The following is a 20784-nucleotide window of genomic DNA, read 5'->3' as shown; positions in this document are numbered from 1 at the left end:
AGAATCTCCTCCCATCAGTTAGTGTGTACGTGAGAACCTGGATGAGGAATAGAATCAATTGTCAAAATCCCTTTTCTATCAGAAAATATTAAGTTCAAATTAATAATACTTATTCCCTCCCAGTATTAATATAACTCTGTTCTGACCCTCCGTGCATCACCCCTCGTCCCCCCTCCCCCCCCGTGTGAGACTCACTCCTGCGCTCCCACGCACGGCACAGTCCTGTATTCCCTGTATATCTGTGCACTAAAATGACAGTGTTGGCATCAGTATTTGTTAAACCAGTATCCTGCGAGATATTAATATCCTGTTTAAGGATTTCATTTTCTGTCACATATTGTGTTGTGATATCTGCTGTTTTTGTCCTGTGTCTGACTGTGGTAATATACGTGTAAAGGTTATTGCCTGGAGTTTTTGTGTCCTACCTCTCTTTATTGCACTAAGCCCCGGTCTCGAAAGAGGACCTCGCTACACGTTAGGTGTTCCAGGACCGAGGAGTCGGGCCTTTTTCACCTAGCATTACACTTGTGGCCAGAGGTGGTTCTTGACCTGGGCGTAGAAGAGAGGTAGTGAGGAAATATTTGGCAAAATGGCAACTAAACCACATGTATAGTTACCCAAGTTTGACCCTGACCAGTACGATATTCACACGTATCTGGCAATAATCAAACTCTTATTGGATATTGGCTTTGATAATGACCAGCAGAAAATTGCAGTCACACTTCCACTATTGGGCAAAGCGGCGGTGAACATAACACCAAAAATCGTCCCGGAGCTCACCTGGCAGAACTTTACAAAGTTCGTTGTTCAAGCCATCACCCCATCATTAGGGAGAGTGGTGGCTCTATCCCAATTGGATAGTTTTTCATTTGACGGGGATTTAGATAATACCCTGATGCAGGCAAGACGCATAGTTACTGCTGTCTACCCGGAGGCAGATGAGGAAACCCGGGATCAGCATACGTTTAACACTCTGCTAAGAGTGATTCCGAGTGTTGTTAAACAACACTTTACAATCCATGACCCAACTGGAGACATGGATAGAGATGTCCAGCTCATACAGCACCTCCTGACCGCCTGCCCTACTCCCCAGCAAATTAATGTGGTAAAGAAATTTCCCACTCAACCCCCGGCTCCCCCGACCATGCCATGTCCACCCTTGCCTCACACCAGCTCTACCCTGGCGCCCAGCCTGCCTAGGGCATACCCCTCCCGCCGACGTCCTGCCCCTCGGGAAAATCCGAATCTGATCTTAGTGAATCCGTGGGAATTCACAGCCTGCAGCTCCTGCTGTCCCCTACATGACATACTGGACCAGCTTAAAGCTGCCCGCCGCAGAACCATGGCCCCGGGTTCACGTAAGGTGTCCTCTTTAGAAGGTGAGGCCCCAGAAAATGAACTGGCACTCATTGACAAGCCCCATCCAGGAGAACAGGAGCAGGAACAGGAGAATGAAAGCCCCAGACAACTGGATTTTTGGGCCCGTCCCCACACCAACCCACGGTGGCGGGGGCCATTACCCCCAAGTATCGCCCCCCAGTGTACCACAAGATGAAATTGAACGGCGTGAAGGCCAGACTGCTAGTTAATACGGGAGTAGCCAGGTCCTGCCTTTGCAGCCACTATTTCTCCCGCCACAAATCGACCTTTGGCTCACTCCGCCCCACTGCCACTCACCTTGTGGACGCGGGGGATGGCCCCCTACCCATCCGTGAGGAGACTCGGGCCCTACGGGTCGACACCCACCAGCCGGTGTCCACCCGACATCAATTCATTGTTTTCGACTCCTCCTGCCGGAGCTACAACGGGTTTTTAGGACTGGACCTACTCCAAAAACTCAGAACTACAATTGACTGCCGCTACCAGGAGCTCCAGTTCTGTCCCCCACCCCACCCCACTCAGGCCGTTTGCACCTGTACATCACGGCCTCGGCCGGAAGATTCGCCCCCTACCCCCCTCCCATGCTCCCCTCCTCCTCCCCTCCCTCCACCCTCCACTCCTCCCCCCATGCCCCCCCCTCACCAACCCCCTCCTTCCCTGCCACCGTCTCTGCCGCTGTTATCATTCCCTCCCACCATGAGGCCTGGGTGCCCCTTAACTGGCCCTCCGGTCTCTCTGTCTTGTTCTCCCCCCCTCCTCCTGCTGGGAGACCTTTCTGCTTTCCTTTTATCTCCCACTTTTCTCCCTCCACACAACACCTCCGTCCGCATCGCTAACCTTGCCCCTTCCCCCCTTCCCCTCCCAAAAGGGCTCGTCATCGGAGAGATGGAGGAAGCTGAGCCCCGTGCCCAATCCTCCTCCCGCTTCCCTGCCCCCCTACCCCCCATTCAAAACCATCTCTCCGCCCAGCAGTCAGACACCTTACGTCGCCTCCTCCTGGATTTCCAGGACCTGTTTGCGACAGGACCAGCAGACATAGGGCACACCACATACCTGTCACATGAAATCCACATGACAGGCCCACCCATTAGACAGCCTTCCCGATGAAAGAATCCCTGACAAAGGGAGGAAGAGGACTGCCAGGTATGTGAAATGATGGAGGCCGGCATCATTTCCCCCTCCACCAGCCCTTGGTCCTCCCCCGTTGTTCTAGTAAAGAAGAAAGACGGCACGATGTGATTTGCATCAATTACCACCACCTGATTGACGTCATCATCAAAGATGCCACTCCCCTCCCACGAATTGACGATTCCTTAGATTCCCTTTACGGGGCATCTTGGTTTTCCACCCTTGACCTCCAGTCTGGATACTGGCAGGTCCTTGTACATCCAGAACACTGAGGCAAGATGGCATTTTCCACGAGCAACGGCAAACATTATGAATTCAATGTCCTGCCGTTCGGCCTCTGCAACGCCTCTGCCACCTTCTCCAGGCTAATGGAATCTGTTCTGAGCAGCCTCACCTGGGAGATATGTCTGGCCTATTTGGATGACGTCATCATCTTTAGCCAGACCTGGGCCAACCACTTGCAGCGCCTCCGCCGAGTCTTCACTAGGATTCGCCAGGCAGGTCTCAAGCTCAATCCCTCTGAGTGTGTCCTGGCCACCAGGACTGTCTTGTTCCTGGGACATGTTATCTCCCAGGCAGGAATCTCCCCGGACCTCGACAAGCTCCGCGCCATAGCGGACATACCCCCACCCCAGGATGTCCACGGCGTTCATGCCCTCCTAGGACTGACGTCCTACTATCGTTGCTTCGTGAAGAGTTTTGCACGAATTGCAAAGCCTCTTCACGATCTGACCAGGAAGGGGGAGCCGTTCATCTGGACTTAAGAAAGGCGAGCTGCCTTCCAACAGCTAAAAGACAGGCTCGTCTCTGCCCCATTGTAGCCTTTCCCGATTATGCCCTCCCCTTTCGCCTCTACAGCGATGTTTCCCTCACCGCCATAGGCGCCATACTAGCCCAGGTACAAGCCAGTTGGAAACACATCATCGCCTGTGCCAGTCGCACCTTGAATCCAGCTGAGAAAAATGATGCCATGACCAAACGATAATGCCTCGGCATAATTTGGGCCCTCCAACATTTTAGGGCTTACCTTTCCGGGATCCAGGTCATGATCATCACAGACCACCAGTCGCTCCAGTGGCTACGCCAGTCAGACTCCCATAATGCCCAACTCATCAGGTGGCGCGAAACCCTGGAGGAATTTCAGTATGAAATCTCTTATAGGCCCGGGAAACTCCACACCAATGCAGATGCCCTCTCCCACCTCCCTATCCACGTGGTACAGCCGGACCCGGACCTCCTACAACTATGGCACCGCAAGGAGAGGCCCCCCTGGATTCCCGCCCACCTGTTCACCAAACTATGCCGACAGGGTGACAACCTCCTAACCCCGTCTGGGCATATCCTCCTGACCCCTGATGTGGCGTGTGACACCCTGCGCCACCTTCATGCCCATAACGGCATCCACCTGGGCACCAAGAAATTATTACAAGTGTTTAACGACACCTACTGGGCACCAAACCCTTCCACCCTCGCCAAGGAAATCATTCAAAGTTGCTGCACCTGTGCACCGGGAAAAGATACCACCCGGACCGCCAGACCCTCGGGCCACATCATCGCCCACAAGCCCTGGCAACTCCTGGCGATAGATGTAGTAGGCCACCTCCCTCCCAGATCTGATTATAAATATGTGATCACCTTTGTGGACACATATTCAAAATTTGTAGTAGCCTGCCCAGCTAAAGGGCATCATGCCGTCACTGTCGCTGATGCCCTTCTCTGACACGTGTTCCCTTATTTTGGCATCCCTCAGGCCATCCATTCTGATAATACCCCTGAATTCTCCGGGAAAATCTGGGAGGAACTCACCAGAACATTTGGGTATAAAATCTCCCATTTCTCTCCCTACTGGCCACAAGGGAACGCAGTATGTGAACGTAGCCATCATACTCTCATGAATCAATTATGCATGTGCATCGAGGCTACGAAAGACGACGACTGGCCGGCTCATGTGAAGATCGTTCAGTGGGGTATGAATTCCTGCCCCCGAGAAGACGGGGTTTCCCTACATGAAAGAATATTCGGTGAGGACCCCCTTCTATTACCACTACGCCAACACCTGTACCCACCTGCCTCCGCTCCCACTACAGACCTGTTGCACCTTCTGAAGGGCCGACTGCACCACCTACAAAAAAGTTTAGACCTCGGCCCCGACACAGCCTCCAACCCGTTCAGCCCGGGCGACACCGTCATCATCGCCCAACTTCCCACCCCCCACAAACTCGCCCCTCGCTTCACGGGGCCTCACACAATCACCCGCGTCCCCAACCCTTACCAGGTTGTCGTGGATTATCACTGCACCCCGCGCACCCTCCGAAACCGCCATGTGCGCCCTTTCCGCAAGCCTGCCCCTGCCACCCCGACTCCACACCCCCAACCTCCCCCTGTTCCCGCGCCATCCTCCACTTCCACGTACGAGTGCTACATTTCCTCCTCGCCCTCCCCCTCCACTCCCCCCTACCGCCTCAGCCTCCCCAGCCGCCACTCTTCACCTGACATCTCACCCGCCATACCAACCTCCCCTCGCTCTTCCTCACCCCTTCCCTCCGCCGCCCCACCCTCCCTGCCCAGCCCCATGTGTCCCGCTCACGCCGCCACACCCTCACCGCAACCCACTACCACTGCCCTCTGCCCATCGCCCTTGCGTATGCCCACTCCGACGGCCTCACCCCCCACCGCACCCCCCTCCTGCACAGCAGCCAGTACTACCCAACCCCGCCCACCCTGCACATCCACTTCCCCACCCACTCCCACCCTCAGAACCACCACCACCTGCTCAGGCCGCCTCTCTTGCCCACCTGCCCAATACACCCATTCTCTTACACCACCCACCTCCCCTCGACTTCACACTGTCATGATACAGCAAGCACAAATCCCCCCCACCTACACTCCCCAGAGACTCTACGCCACATCACCATGGCACAAAACCCAACCCCTACCTCGGTGTCGAGCATACAGCACCACACCACACCAGCAGCAACACCAAGCAAGATGAAAGTGCGATGGGCAGTATGGGCGCCTACCCTCGGCAGGAACCACCAGCTCCATGGACCACACCACCTGCTAAGCCTCCTCTGCTCCTCCCCCACCACCTCCATGCTCTCCCTCATCTGTGACACGGAGCAGGAAGGAAACCACTCCACTGCTGCCTGGTAGGCCCTTCTACAGTACCTCCAACCTGTGTACGCCACCCACGACACTCACGTATACCACCTCCAGCCACGGGGACGTGACTTTTTCCAGGGGGAGAGTAGTGAAATGTATGATTTAGAGCATAGTGGTGAAATGCATGATTTACAGCATAGTGCCCCCAGAAACTTACCGACATCACCACCCGGACCCCACGGAGTAGCCGCAGCCGAACCACGGGATGCCGTGCGACAACGGCATAAGTCAGCCCGGGCCGTGCACCCCTATAGCACCCAGCCGCCACACCGTCGCCCTAGCTGGAAGATGACACTACCTTCGGGGAGTGGGACCACCAGATCAGATCGGGGTGGAGCTGCCTATCCAGCTCCAAACAGCGCCCCTTAGGAGTTGGCCTGTAGCCACTCCCGCCTTCAACAGGAGTGTGCCTGTAGCCACTCCTGCCTTCAACAGGAGTGTGCCTGTAGCCACTCCCGCCTTCAACAGGAGTGTGCCTGTAGCCTCTCCGAAGCTGTCTTCCTCTTTGGGACAGCCGGTAGCCGCCTGCCCCTCGTAAGGGAATTGGTGTCTCACTGACCTGAGGGTAATCAGGAGACGGCCGGTAGCCGCTCCCGCCTTCATCAGAAGGTGTTCTTCCAGGGATGGCCTGCACCTGCCCTACACCCCCTCCTGCAGGAGTTGGCCTGTAGCCACTCCTCCCCCTGGCAGAAGGAGACGGCCTGTAGTCGCTCCCACCTTCATCAGACAGCTGGTAGCCACTCTGAAGGTGTTGCCCCCGAGTCGGCCTGTAGCCGCTCTTCCCTCCGGCAGAAGGAGATGACCTGTGTCCACTCCCACCTTCGTCAGACGACCGGTAGCCGCTCCGAAGGTGTTGCCCCCGAGTCGGCCTGTAGCCACTCCTCCCTCCGGCAGAATGAGATGGCCTGTAGTCACTCCTGCCTTCGTCAGACGGCCGATAGCCGCTCTGAAGATGCTGCCTCCAAGTCGGCCCGCAGCTGCTCCCCCTCCCTCCTGCAGGAGACAGCCTGTAGCCGCTCCCACCTTCATCAGACAGCCGATAGCCACTCCATAGGTGTCCAGAGGCGCGCTGATTCCCCCACTCAGGCAATGGCCAGTAGCCGGGCCTTGGTGCCTCATAGTTGCGCCCTTGGGCGGCCACGGCCGATAGCCGGGCTCCATGGCCAGAAAGAGGTGTGAGAAGTGTCATCGCCCCAACGTGAGACGAGAGCCCGGACCTCCAGCACTGAAGGACCCCTGAGAGGCCCTACAGCTTCCCCTGGCCTCTGCTCCCTATGCCTGGCCCTGGAGAAGACCCATCTGACGGACCCTAGCTCAGGTCGGTGCCGCAGCCCCTCCCTGACGGCGCCCCTTGACTCAGGGGGCCGCAGCCCTCAGTTACTCAAGGCCCTCCCCAGGACGCCCGGGCGTGATCTCTCCACGCCCCCGAGACGGCGAATGACCTCCACCTTCGGCCGAGACTTGAGCCAGAGATTCCTGGACCTGTTTGGCCCCAGTCATGAGGGCCACATTCCTGTACCTAGCCCAGAGATTACGGGCCCCTTCGCCACCTGCAGCCCTGGACGAGAGAGGACGCCCCTGCGAGTCGTCCCGTGACCTCTCGGCACGCCCTCCCTCGGGGGTGCCCCTATTCCGGCAGAATTGTCGCCGGCGTGTCTCCCCGCCGCCCCCACTATATGAGTAAATTATGTTAAGTGTGGTGTTGCCCAAGAATTAGTTAAGTGACTTATGCTAAGTGTGACGTTGCCCCAGAATAAGTGTAACAGTGATACAGTGACTTGATGTATGTTGAATATCGGGGCGAGTGAAATCACGGGCGGATGAAAAAGGACGAGTGCAGAAACTAAGTTCTGGTGAATCAGACTCACGAGTGACGCCCTTGTAGAAAATCAGTAAGACTACTACCCCGAGAGATTCTCTATAGTAAAATATACAAATGTCCTTTGTTACCAGGAAACAGTAGAGAAAAAGTGTTAACAATATTCTCCCGCTTGTATTACCATAAACACAGTGAATTCCCAGTGTTCGCCACCCTCCCGTTAAGAATCTCCTCCCAGCAGTTAGTGTGTACGTGAGAACCTGGATGAGGAATAGAATCAATTGTCAAAATCCCTTTGCTATCAGAAAATACTAAGTTCGAATTAATACTACTTACTCCCTCCCAATATTACTATAACTCTGTTCCGCGCGTCCCCCCTCGTCCCCCCCCCCCCGTGTGAGAATCACTCCCGCGCTCCCACGCACGGCGCAGTCCTGTGTTCCCTGTATATCTGTGCACTAAAATTAGTGTTGCCATCAGTACTTGTTAAGCCAGTATCCTGCGAGATACTAATATCCTGGTTAAGGTTTTTATTTTCTGTCACATATTATGTTGTGATATCTGCTGTTTTTGTCCTGTGTCTGACTGGTAATATACGTGTAAAGGTTATTGCCTGGAGTTTCTGCGTCCTTCCTCTCTTTTTTTTGCACTAAGCCCTGGTCTCGAAAGACGACTCCGCTACACGTTAGGTGTTCTAGGATCGAGGAGTCGGGCCTTTTTCACCTAGCATTACACCAAACATACTTCTTGAACCTTCATTACACAATATGAAACTCCATCAAAAAGAGAAAACATCTTAGAGTTACTGAAAATAGCAACACTATGGATAAACGTAGCAATCTCGTAGCAAGACATGTGCTACAAAATTGGCAACGCTTTTTACACAGCAAGAAAGGAAACTAAAGTCGGTGTCTAACGACCAGACATCACTCCATCACACCCTCACGGTGTTTTTCTTTCCTCTTTATTGTGTGTGAACCTTTGTTCTCTACATCATCAATGGACACCTCTTAATGATATGGGAGTGCCATTAGATCAATTTTCTAGATAAAATGCTACTGTTTCTTTATGTCAACGCACGTAAGCCATCGGTGTTGTAAGCATTTCTTTGAGACGTGAAGCAGAATGTGAGGTCTTTTACTTTGCTTTGCAAGGTGAAGGACGTGATGAAATTTTTTATAAATTTAATGTGTATCATACTTACCCGAGCTCTGCCTCATGTACCATGCTGGTCTCTCTCTCTCTCTCTGCTAAATCATATAATTAAATATAGCCTAAATCCATTTACATAATACCCTTTGAGTCCTATGAGCCTTATAAAACACAGTATAAATCTTAAATGAATATTTCTGGATGCTTTCTCCTTTCAATACGAGAAACGTCCTTGTCATTATATTTTGACCACTATTAGACGATTTACTCAATTTAGGAAAGACCCCTAGTAATTATAAGGCTGCAGAATATCTCAGTTAACCCTTTTAACTGACAGATCATTCCAGAGCTGAATAAAACCGTCTGAGTGTAGCCGGAATAAATACAACATGCATCACCGCACTGAGAGTCTAATTATATCAAGTTTTAATGTTTTCCCTACACTGGCAGCTTGGCACCATGCAGAGGTACACATACCAGGAGATGACCGATAAGCACATGGCATACGGTGCTGCATACGGCAACAGCAGAGAAGCTAGGCGCCTCTACGAACAAATGTACCCTCATCGACATCACCCTTACTTCACATTTAATGCCATAGATAGGAGACTGAGAAAATCTGATGACCTACGTGTACGATTGACTGATACATGACGGGGCCAGTCTGTTCGAACAGTGGATTTTGATGAACAAGTGCTGGAAGCTGTTGGAGAGAACCCTAGGACAACCACACAGAACATCGCTAGGACTTTAGGAGCAAACCATTCCACAGTGTGGCAGGTTCTACATGAGCAACTCTTACATCCATTCCACATACAAAGGGTTCAGGCTCTAACCCCAGAAGACTGTCCAGCTCGTCAGCAGTTTTGTGAGTGGTTCCTAGGCAACGTAAGGCAGGATGATGATTTCCCACAAAAGGTTATGTACACTGATGAGTCAAGCTTCACTAGGACGACTAGGACTGGGATATTCAACGCTCATAATACGCATGTGTGGAATGAAGTAAATCCACACATTACTGAGTCAAGGGGGCATGAGTGGAGTTTTTTCTCAATGTGTGTTGTGGAATAATGGATTATGTAATAAGCCCCTGTGTTCTCCATGGTCATTTAACAGGTCAGGTATATTTTTCTTTTTTGGAGAATGACCTGCCATTGCTTCTTGAGGACGTACCTTTGTCGGCAAGAAGAGGAATGTGGTACGTGCACGATGGAGCACCTGCACACACAAGCAACATCGTCCGCGATTTTTAAAACACAATTCACCATGACAGGTGGACTGGACGTCGCGGCCCAGTTTCGTGACCGGCGCGGTCACCAGACCCAAACCCAATTGATTATTTTCTGTGGGGTCATTTGAAACAGCTCGTGTATGAAACGCCAGTTGACAGACTCGACGACTTGCTCTACAGCATCCAAGGTGCCTGTGGGACTCTGTGGTCAGACTATTGTAATCTGCATTAAAGTTGGGGGAAGACATTTCGAACATTTATTGTAAATTACCCTGTATGTATCATGATTCTGTACACATTAGAAAATAATTACACATACTGTATAAGGGTGGAGAAAAATATAGGTTTTCTTAACCTAATATTATGTATGACTTTCAGCCAATTGTAGTTTCAGAGATGATATCCATTATAAAATTGATATCTCATAATAGTACCGGAATGATTATGCTGGTGATAATGATAATAAAAGGCTATGCTATTATTGCAACTAATAACAAAACAACAACAGAAACAATAACAACAATAATAATATTAATAGCAATATTCGCGCGCGCGCGTGCATACGTACGTGTGTGTGTGTGTGTGTGTGTGTGTGTCGGTGGGGGGAGAGGGGGGGTGAAGAAGGAGAGACGTGTATCTGTGTTCGGACAAGTGCCGCCTATATCCGTCCATGGTCTGGGCTTGGAATCATTTACATTTTAATACTGCCTTTATCTCCTTAGTGGTATGTTTATTTAGATGTTTTCATTTATAGTTCCCTACATATTGCGCCCTGAGGATTTGATGGTGTCGTTTTCAAACACGCTGTATAATATGGCAAAGGCACACCCTATTCAAATGTTCAGAGAAGTTTTGTATGTCTTCTAACCTTTCCAGTGGGACTGGCTTCTGCTTCAAGTTATTGGTATTTAAATATCATTTTTGTAACATATTTGTTCACCAATAAATTATTCAGATTATATATTTGTCAATCAAATTATTATAAATATTTTCTAACAGTGCTGTGATATTTGTTCATTTGATCGTATGGCAGATTTGGGGGAATTTCCTTTTGTTATTTCTCATTTTTTCTTAAGTCATCACAGGCCATTCTTTCTCTGAGGGCCAGATGTGGCTCGCGGGCCACCAGTTTGACGTCTCTGCTCTATGGGGTCCCATGGTTCATGCCATCTAAGATGGTACCTCATATATCTGCAAGGCCTCCCCTTTTCAATTCAGTTTTGTTCCTATACATGACAGCAGGACGATTGGAACATTAGCCAAGGCATGAAATTAAGCAAAGCTGCAAACCTTGGGTCCTTCCGATAATCAAACCAGTGCTCTGGAGGGGGAAGTTGGAGTGTGACTCACCTGCCCTCTGTCGGCAGATTTTTGGCATTTACCCTCCCTGTTTTTTTTTTTTTTTTTTTTTTTTTTTTTTACCAATTTTGTAATAGTGTTCACGGTGTGGCCTAACAGCACCCAGTACAAGGAATGGATGCTCAGCTTAATCACCACATAGTGCACTACCAGACACTTGTTGCCACCAGTACACAATTTTGTTTGTAATTTATATTTAAAAAAAAAAAAATGTTGCTGATGATTACTCTACTGACAAATTTTGGTTTAAACAGATTCTAACACCGGTAATTTTTGGTCCTAATATTAACCAAAAAAAAAAAAATCATAAATAGTGGAGACTTCTGTGAACTACGCCATCTTCGCTTAGCAGGCGAGGCACTTGCGTGGTTACCATAGCAACCCCTGCACACATCCCTACTCATCGGGATGATGTGGTGGTCCACTATACCCAGTAAACTGGATGTCATAATGCACAAGCTTTTCATTCCATTATTGAACACAAAGACGTTTGCTCTTCATGACTGCTGAGCAATAGTTTGCTATGGATATGTCCTAAAATAACTGTTGGAGCGGTAAGTATAGCTTCTAACATGCGTACAAAGATAATTTGTAAATTGCAGACATCTATGCACCGTAGGCAACTGAGTGCGTGGTTGGTTAATCCACACAGACACATTACCACTGTAATACAAACCCATCCATTGAAACAAATTTCTTCACAGAAAGATTTGAACTTCACACTAGCTAATTTACACAAAAAGATGGGATGAACATAGTGGAACCTTCTCCTTTCGGCTTTCCTCTTAGGGGTCGCCACAGCGGATCACCCGTCTCCATCTTACTCTGTCTTCTGCATCTTCTTCTCTTACACCTACCACCTGCATGTCCTCCTTCACTACATCCATAAACCTTCTCTTTGGCCTTCCTCTCTTTCTCCTGCTTGGTAACTCCATTTCCAGCATCCTCCTCCCGACATACTCCTCATCTCTTCTCTGCACATGTCCAAACCATCTCAGTCTCGCCTCTCTAGCTTTGTTCCCAAACTGACTTACGTGTGCTGTCCCTCCAGTATGTTCATTTCTAATTTTGTCCAACCTCGTCACTCCTAGTGAAAAACGCAACATCTTCAATTCTGCTACCTCCAACTGTGCCTCCTGTCTTTTTGTCAGTGGTACTGTCTCCATTCCATATAACATGGCTTGCCTTACTACAGTCTTATAAACTTTCCCTTTCATTTCTGCAGAGACCCTTCTGTCACAGATCACTCCTGTCACCTTTCTCCACCCACTCCATCCCGCCTGCACTCTCTTTTTTACCTCTCTACCACACTCTCCGTTACTTTGTACAGTTGACCCCAAGTATTTGAATTCATCTACCTTTGCCACCTCTACACCTTGCAGCCTCACGGTTCCCCTGTCATCTGTCTCATTTACACACATGTACTGAGTCTTGCTTCTGCTCATTTTCATTCCTCCCCTTCTCTCCAGTGCATATCTCCATCTCTCAAGCTCTGCCTCAGCTTCCTCCCGGCTCTCACTACATAGTGGAATATAAAGTGCATATTTAGCCAATTTTAAAAGCCTGCATGAACTTTATTCCATACATACCGTAATTTATAATGTAGTTTCTTGCCTTGCCCTTACCTGTACATTACACAGTACAACACTACAAGATTTATTTGGTTATTTTAGTATCCTTTCATCTTTTACATTATGAAGGTATGTGGATATACCAGTAAATATAAGTACCCACCTACATACATACATACGCACACACGCAAACGTGTGTGTGTGTGTGTGTGTGTGTGTGTGTGTGTGTGTGTGTGTGTGTGTGTAAATGGCGTGGTATTTGAATTTTTAACTTACATCTGCAATTATAATTATTAAATTAACTTATTAAATATTTGTCATGTATTATAAGTCATATGTAGTCAGATCGCGTAAGTGAAATTCGATATATATATATATATATATATATATATATATATATATATATATATATATATATATATATATATATATATATAGAGAGAGAGAGAGAGAGAGAGAGAGAGAGAGAGAGAGAGAGAGAGAGAGAGAGATTGATACATACATAGAGATTGATAGATATATGTTTCGTACGCCACTAGCTGCTGCGGGTGTTCATAAAAGACCTCCGCTCTTGATATTTCTGAATCGCTCTGAAGATGTAATACACGAAAGTATTCACTGTCGCTTCTTTCATTTCGCCTGTGGTTATTTTCCATTCATGTCTTCACGAGGAAGTGAAGTTTCTGCATATATATATATATATATATATATATATATATATATATATATATATATATATATATATATATATATATATATATATATCATCAACAGCAGCCGTTTGAGTATCCACTGCAGGACCGGCTTATCCCGACCGAAGTCGGGACGATACAGTCAATGTATCTCTATCAAGTGGCTTAGGCTGTCTGATATAGATTGTATGTAGGGTGAGAAGTGCTTGCAAGTGTAATTGTAGTGTTGGAGTGGCTTTGGATGTGTGTGTAGTCTGTGAACCAAGTGTAATCGGCCCGCACAAGCCGACTGGGTGCAAGCAGACTTTATAGTATGCGACACTGGTTCAACCACGGCACCCCTTGTGTCCGCCAATGTAGTACGTGGCCGGGTGAAAACTTCCAAACTTTATTACCCTGGTGGGGCGCAAACCCTGTACGAGACGCACACTCTACCACTGTACCACAGAGGCTCCATATATATATATATATATATATATATATATATATATATATATATATATATATATATATATATATATATATATCATCATTATCATCATCCAATCCTACATCACACCGTGAGGAATGAAGGAACCCGGGGCTAGGCAAGTTAGTTCTGACATGTAAGATGAAAGTGACCAGCCTTCCTCATCCCTGAGTGGTACTATGTGAGCAATAAACCCCAATCACCCCTTGGATATAAATCTTCACTGGCTCAATCCGATTGGAGCGTCGTAATTACTCACTAAACCAGCAGGCACCAAAATTTTGTTATATGGTTACCACCCAACATAGTAAATAGTTTCCTGGTGTACAGGAAACCATTTGGCTTGTCACACAGCATATATATATATATATATATATATATATATATATATATATATATATATATATATATATCGGTAGAGAGGCGGCCTGCAGTCCTGATGGACCCAGGTTCGAATCCCGGCTGGGGCAGGGAACAGTTTAAGGATTTTAATTTCATAAAAGCAGACTTTCCTGATCTACCAGATGACCCGCCGACATGTCGTAAAAGTACCCCTGCTAATACCAATACACCAGTCCTGTATGAGACAGCCCTAGCATGTACTCAATATGGACGGTGGGTGTTAGTGCCGAAGTGGTGACATGTGGAGGTGTAGAAGGACTGCTGGGCCTTGGGATAGGCTTACTACCCCCGAGATATAGGCTCTGAAGCCTTTGCCCAGAGTCGGACACATAATATATATATATATATATATATATATATATATATATATATATATATATATATATATATATATATATATATATATATATATCCCATTGGATCCCAGAGTTGCTGGGCGAGGCACTGTACCGGGAGGGTACTAAGCGTAACGCCCACCGCCTATCGGCTCATATTCGTGAAGCTCACAGGTCCCTACCCGGGGGTTCCCTACTTTTATTCAGATTTGAAAGTTCCCAGTTCTGTCCAATACTGGGGACACTGGGCTCCAATGACATATATATATATATATATATATATATATATATATATATATATATATATATATATATATATATATATATATATATATATATATATATTTAATATGTCCGACTCTGGGGATACTCTTCACAGCCTGCTTCCAAGGCCAAGTGGTCCTCCTACATATCAAACATTTCTGCATATCACAACCTCGGTGCTAACACCCACCGTCCATACTGAATACATTCTAGGGCTGTCTCATACAGGACTGAAGTATTGGTATTAGCGGGGGTATTTTTACATGTCGGCGGGTCTTCTGGGAGATCAGTAATGTCTGATTTTTATGAAATTCAAATCCTTAAACAGTTCTTGTACCTGGGTCCGTAGGACCGCAGGATATAAATATATGCATATATATATATATATATATATATATATATATATATATATATATATATATATATATATATATATATATATATATATATATAAAATCTTCCTGTCAGTACATTATAGTAAACACCGGCTATATCTCTATGGCACAGAACAATATATGCAGTAAATTATTTACTGAAGGAGTCAATTAATAAGAAAGTATTGCCATTTAACTGAATGTATTTGGTCATTAGTACCTGATCATCCCACAAATGGGTCACAACACGGCTGTTTTACGACTTGACATATTGTGTACATTAATTACATGGTGAATGGAAAGCTGATGATAGGGAGAGCTGAAACTCCCGTTTCATCAGCCCTTAGGACTAGCATCTGACCATCGCCATTGGCTGAACTTTTTCAGTGTTTCAGTAGCAAAGAGAGTAGGCAAGCATACTTTCCTATACTGTATACTCCAACTGTCAACAACAAACTACATGCACACTACACACTACACTTCCTTTTGTAAATTAAAAATAAAATGGCATATCAACACCCAGCCTTGGAGTTCCCACAGGGGAAGATGGGCCATAAAAGCCCAACACCCGCCCCTCACCCAGTGACAGTCAAGACAGATTCTTCAGATCACTGTCTGACTCCCTTCCTAATCATTTCTACAACATTCGCGGCCTTTTCACTAAGCCTCTCTCTGTTGAACATCATTTCTCTACCTCTAAACCTCACTTTCTCATACTTATTAAGACTCTCTAAAATCTCCATTCTAGGTGATTTCAGTGTTCCCCACTATGTTTGGCTCTCCTTTCACTGATCCACCTGGTGAACATGACCTAGAGTAGCTTGTACATCACCCTACCTGTATATCTGACCGCCTTGGAGAGAGTTCCAACATACTTGTGATTTTCCATAAAATTATTCCTTCTTCTGGTTCTGTTGATCTTTTCTTTCTGATGGCTCCTCCAATCACAACCTTATTACCTTAATCTGTCCTACTCCTCCAATGAGGCATCTCGACCCTCCCAAGGAGTGGTGGATTTGGCACTTTGGAGCTGCTGATCAAGAGGCTCTCAGTCATTACTTCTTTGATTTTCCCTGGAATGATCATTGTTTCCACGGCCTAGAGCCATCTGAGTGTGTCTTGTGCATTACGGAGGTTATTCTCCTGGGCATGGAAGCATACAGTCCTTTCTATTATCCTGTGACTAATGCAAAAAAACTTTGGTTTAATCACACTTGTTATATGCTGTTTGCAAGAAGAAAAGGGCCTACAAAAGGCAACGGACCCATCCCACCCCAATCTCATATTTTTTATGTTTCTGCCCAGAGTCATGCTTTGTGTCCTTTGCTCTCCTAAAAAAAATATATATATATATTTGTACTAAATGCTCCGATCTCTCCAACTCAGTTTCTTCCCTCTTCTCCTGGCACCTTGCCAAAAATCATTCTAACAACTTTACTTCACCACCCTTCCCTACTCTTTTCTTCTGTGTTGACTCTCTAGCTATTTCTTCTACTGATGATGAAAAACTCTTAGCTCAGACTTTCTCATAAATTCCACATTAGACGATTCATCACTTCCCCCCTTTGACTTCCTCATGGCTGATATCAAAATTTCTTCAATTGATGTGCATTATGCCATCACTGGCCTCAGTACTAACAAGGTATATGGGCCTGATTGGATCCCTACTTTTGTCTTAAAGGAATGTGCTTCTGTGCTTACAGTCTGCCTAGGTAGACTCTTTCGCCTATGTCCGTCTACTCGTACCTTTCCTTCTTGCTGGAAGTTTGCTCTCATTCAGTCAGTCCTAAAGAAGGATGGCCATTTCCACCCCTCTAACTCTCGGTCAACTGCTTCAATATTTTATAAATCTAATGTTTTTTAGTCAGTTCAAAAAAGATCCAGGCACCTTTCTTATCACAACCTTCATTCTGATTGTCAGTATGGGTTCCGCCAGGGACAGGCGATCCCACCTACCGTTCAGATTCCTGGTCTTCCTCCTTTTGGGACTTTGGCGAAAGCTTTGGCATTGCACTTGACATCTGCAAAGCTCTCAATTGAGTCTGGTATAAATATTTAATTTGTAAACTGCCCTCTTATGGTTTCAATCCTTCTATCTGTGCCTTCATCTCTAGTTTCCTTTCTGATCATTCTATAGCTGCTGTTAAAGACGACCACCTTTCTTCTAGTGACAACGATGGTGGTGTTCCCCAGGGCTCTGTCCTATCACCGACATTCTTCCTTCCATTCATCAGTTACCTTCTAAGCTATACATCTAACTCTGTTCATTCATCTGCTTATAGACTCCACTCTTCACCTTTGCACCCGGTTCCCACAGCGCCCATATCAACATTTATTTCATCAAACTTGATGGCTGACATGGCACATATCTCTGGCTGAGGCAAGAGTGATCTTGCATTGAGTACATCAAAAAAACCCAAACAAACCTAACCTGACTAATCGAACCTAACAAACCTAATCTAACATAACTAACCCGACCTAAACAAACCTAACCTAACCTAACCTAACAAAATCTTACCAAACCTTACCAAACCACACTAACCTCACCTAACCCAACCACACTAACTTAACCTACCCTGACTAACCTAAGTCAACCTAACTCTTCTACAGATTGAAAAGTCGCTGCTTAATCGTCCAACATGAAGGCACTGCTGACTCCGGTGATGATGATGATGATGATGATGATGATGATGATGACGGCAGCCTCTGAACCAACGAACGAGACGGCAATCATGGGCTGTCACATTGATAGTCCATTCAAGTTTAATCTCAGGGACCTGTTTGATTGGGAGTTAGGTGAGTAGGATTTGTCTGTTTGTTTGTTTTAATGCTGTGATGAGATTAAACAGCGTAAATGCAGCAGGTATTGATGTGGCATGTGCTCATATTCTCGTCGGGTAATGAACCTCCCTAATACCTTTTCCGTCGTGATATATTTTTGGATGTGGCTGGTTAATATCCTTTCATACGTTACTTATACAGATTATGGCGATACTGAAACAGTTTTATGTAAGACAGAGAAGGACAGTAAGGTGTAATACACAAAATAAATCACTTAGAAAAAGGTGTTAGTAAGCTTCCTCAACATACGGGAACACGGGTCTAAGTGTATGGGGGAGAGTGGCATAAATACTTCGCAGGGATTATACTAGAAATTAGAACTAAATAAATATAGCACTGGAGTGTAAGAATGCCTTAGTTATGCCCCTGTGCAAAAGTAAAGGTGAAAGAAGTGTGTATAAATAAAAATATAGTATAATTACCCTGGTGAGTATATTTAGGAATCTTATTTGGAAGAATAATTAGGGGAAAGGTGGGGAATATATCAGAATGTCTGGTTAGTGACGAACAGTGTGTTTTCAAGATACGTAAACTCCACGATGAAGGAAGCTCCGTAATACCTCTTCCTTAGTGATTTTTTTCCTTACTTAGCCTTACTGCTGCCTTTTATGTTGTACTTTCTTTTAAACACCATCATGGATGGCAAAAATAACACACAAAGGATTATTACTGTGTCGTATGGAAAAATAAACTAAAAGGTGCTAGGGGGCTTCCTTAACTGACAGTAATACTGGCTCAAGTGTGGTAGGGGATGTGTGGATCAAAATTAATATTTACACTGAGAAAGTGGAGAATCCAAGTGTGAAGGAATGTACGGTATTTTTGGCATTTATGGATCTGGATAAGGTGTATGACAGGGTGAATAGGGAAGGAATATGGAACGCTTTGCGTATGTATGGTGTGGACGGAGAGCTGCTGAATGGTGCTTTTTTTTTTTTTTAAATAATGTTAGTTTTGCGTAGATTTCTAAGGGAGTGCTTAAATATCAACAATGACAGAGAGAGAGAGAGAGAGAGAGAGAGAGAGAGAGAGACGGTTACGCAGGGTTATGCTGGTGTGTAGCAATATTTACTGCCACATCATTCATGTGTCACAATCTCACAATAATTTCCTTCCTCTCCCCAGCACTAACTCAGTGCGATAAACCAAGGACGATGGAGTTTTGCCAGTCTCGGCTGGACAATTGCAGCCAGGTAACACATTTCACGATTTTTTTTTTTTGTCCTTACCTTAATAATTAAGCCTGTTAAACGCCTGACAACCTGGAATTATGTATAAACTTTCCCAGGTTGTTGTGTCACTTGTACATTTACCTTCATTCAAACAGCACACATTCTCTCTCTCTCTCTCTCTCTCTCTCTCTCTCTCTCTCTCTCTCTCTCTCGAAATTTGCTCTCATCCAGCCTGTATCTAAGAAGGGTAACCGCCACTGTATGTTAATTTTTTTTTGGCTGTTTTTCAATGTTTGTTTTTGTATTTAATGTTTAATGACTTGATTAATTTTTAGTTTTTACTTTAGTTTTATCATTGTATCTATTTCCTGTTTATTTTGCGTCGTAATCAATGAAATCCAGCGGTATTTAACAGTGCCTGTTGCATCGCCAGGAAAATTTCTTCCATACTTCTATCAATCAAACATGTTGGTGTCACCAAAACAGTCTCATCTCTTGTGATTCAAAAGCCTTTGAATCTATATTAAGTATAATGGTTCTGATGCATCTGTCCATTCATAAACATTTCTCTGACCGCCAGAGATGCTCCACTGGCGATTTGTAATTAATTAATTATTTTATGGTTATTTGCTTATCTCTGATTCTCTTTCATATTCTTTTTGGTATTTCTGCAAAGTCTTTATCAATAAAACATCTACAAGTATATATATATATATATATATATATATATATATATATATATATATATATATATATATATATATATATATATATATATATATATATATATATATATATATATATATATATATATATATATATATATATATATATATATATATATTGTGGTAGGTGGTGGCGACCATCATCCACTCACTTGATGTAGTGCTGCGTACTTCCTTAGCTGTTATCATTCTTTTTCTGTGCCTGCCCTCCTCTCTTCCTATTTCTCCCATCTTTCCTGTCACTTCTTATTCCTTTTCTTTCCTTTACAGGTGGCTTTACATTGAGTGACAAGCCAAATGGTTTCCTGTAAGCCAAGAAACCATTTACAACGCTGGGTGGTAACCATATAACCAAACCATACGTGCTCCCTACGTGTCAACAAGTGGGTTGGTGGAGGGTTAGTGCCCCTCCCTGTAAAACAAATAACTCAGTGTCATATGGCCACCCTTTACGGGATTATGATGTCTGGCAATAGATAGAGAATATATATATATATACAGTATATATATATATATATATATATATATATATATATATATATATATATATATATATATATATATACATATATACATCATCAGCCGTTGATGTCCACTGCAGGACCGGCCTATCCCTACCGGAGCAGGGACGATACAGCCAATGTATCTTTACCTAGTGGATTAGGCTTTCTGGTAGAGACTATATGTAGGGTGAGAAGTGCTTGTGAG

At 45.6% G+C, this 20784-nt stretch overlaps 1 protein-coding gene across 1 annotated transcript in view; it reads left to right on the top strand.

The window, feature by feature from the left end:
• The window catches only part of LOC145395433 (uncharacterized), a 68525-nt gene that overhangs the window by 15797 nt on the left and 31944 nt on the right, over nt 1-20784 (top strand). The window contains exons 2-3 of the mRNA XM_080269033.1: nt 17949-18134; nt 19305-19372. Of these exons, the coding sequence (XP_080125159.1) occupies nt 17978-18134; nt 19305-19372 (225 nt within the window). The 5' untranslated portion in view covers nt 17949-17977. The remainder of the gene's footprint in view (nt 1-17948; nt 18135-19304; nt 19373-20784) is intronic.

Source organism: Coenobita brevimanus, chromosome 31 (assembly GCF_032717465.1).
Source record: "Coenobita brevimanus isolate Jiangsu-jjx chromosome 31, ASM3271746v2, whole genome shotgun sequence".
NCBI lineage: Eukaryota > Metazoa > Arthropoda > Malacostraca > Decapoda > Coenobitidae > Coenobita > Coenobita brevimanus.
Note: the sequence above shows the minus strand (reverse complement) of the source record. Positions and strands in the feature narration are given on the sequence as shown.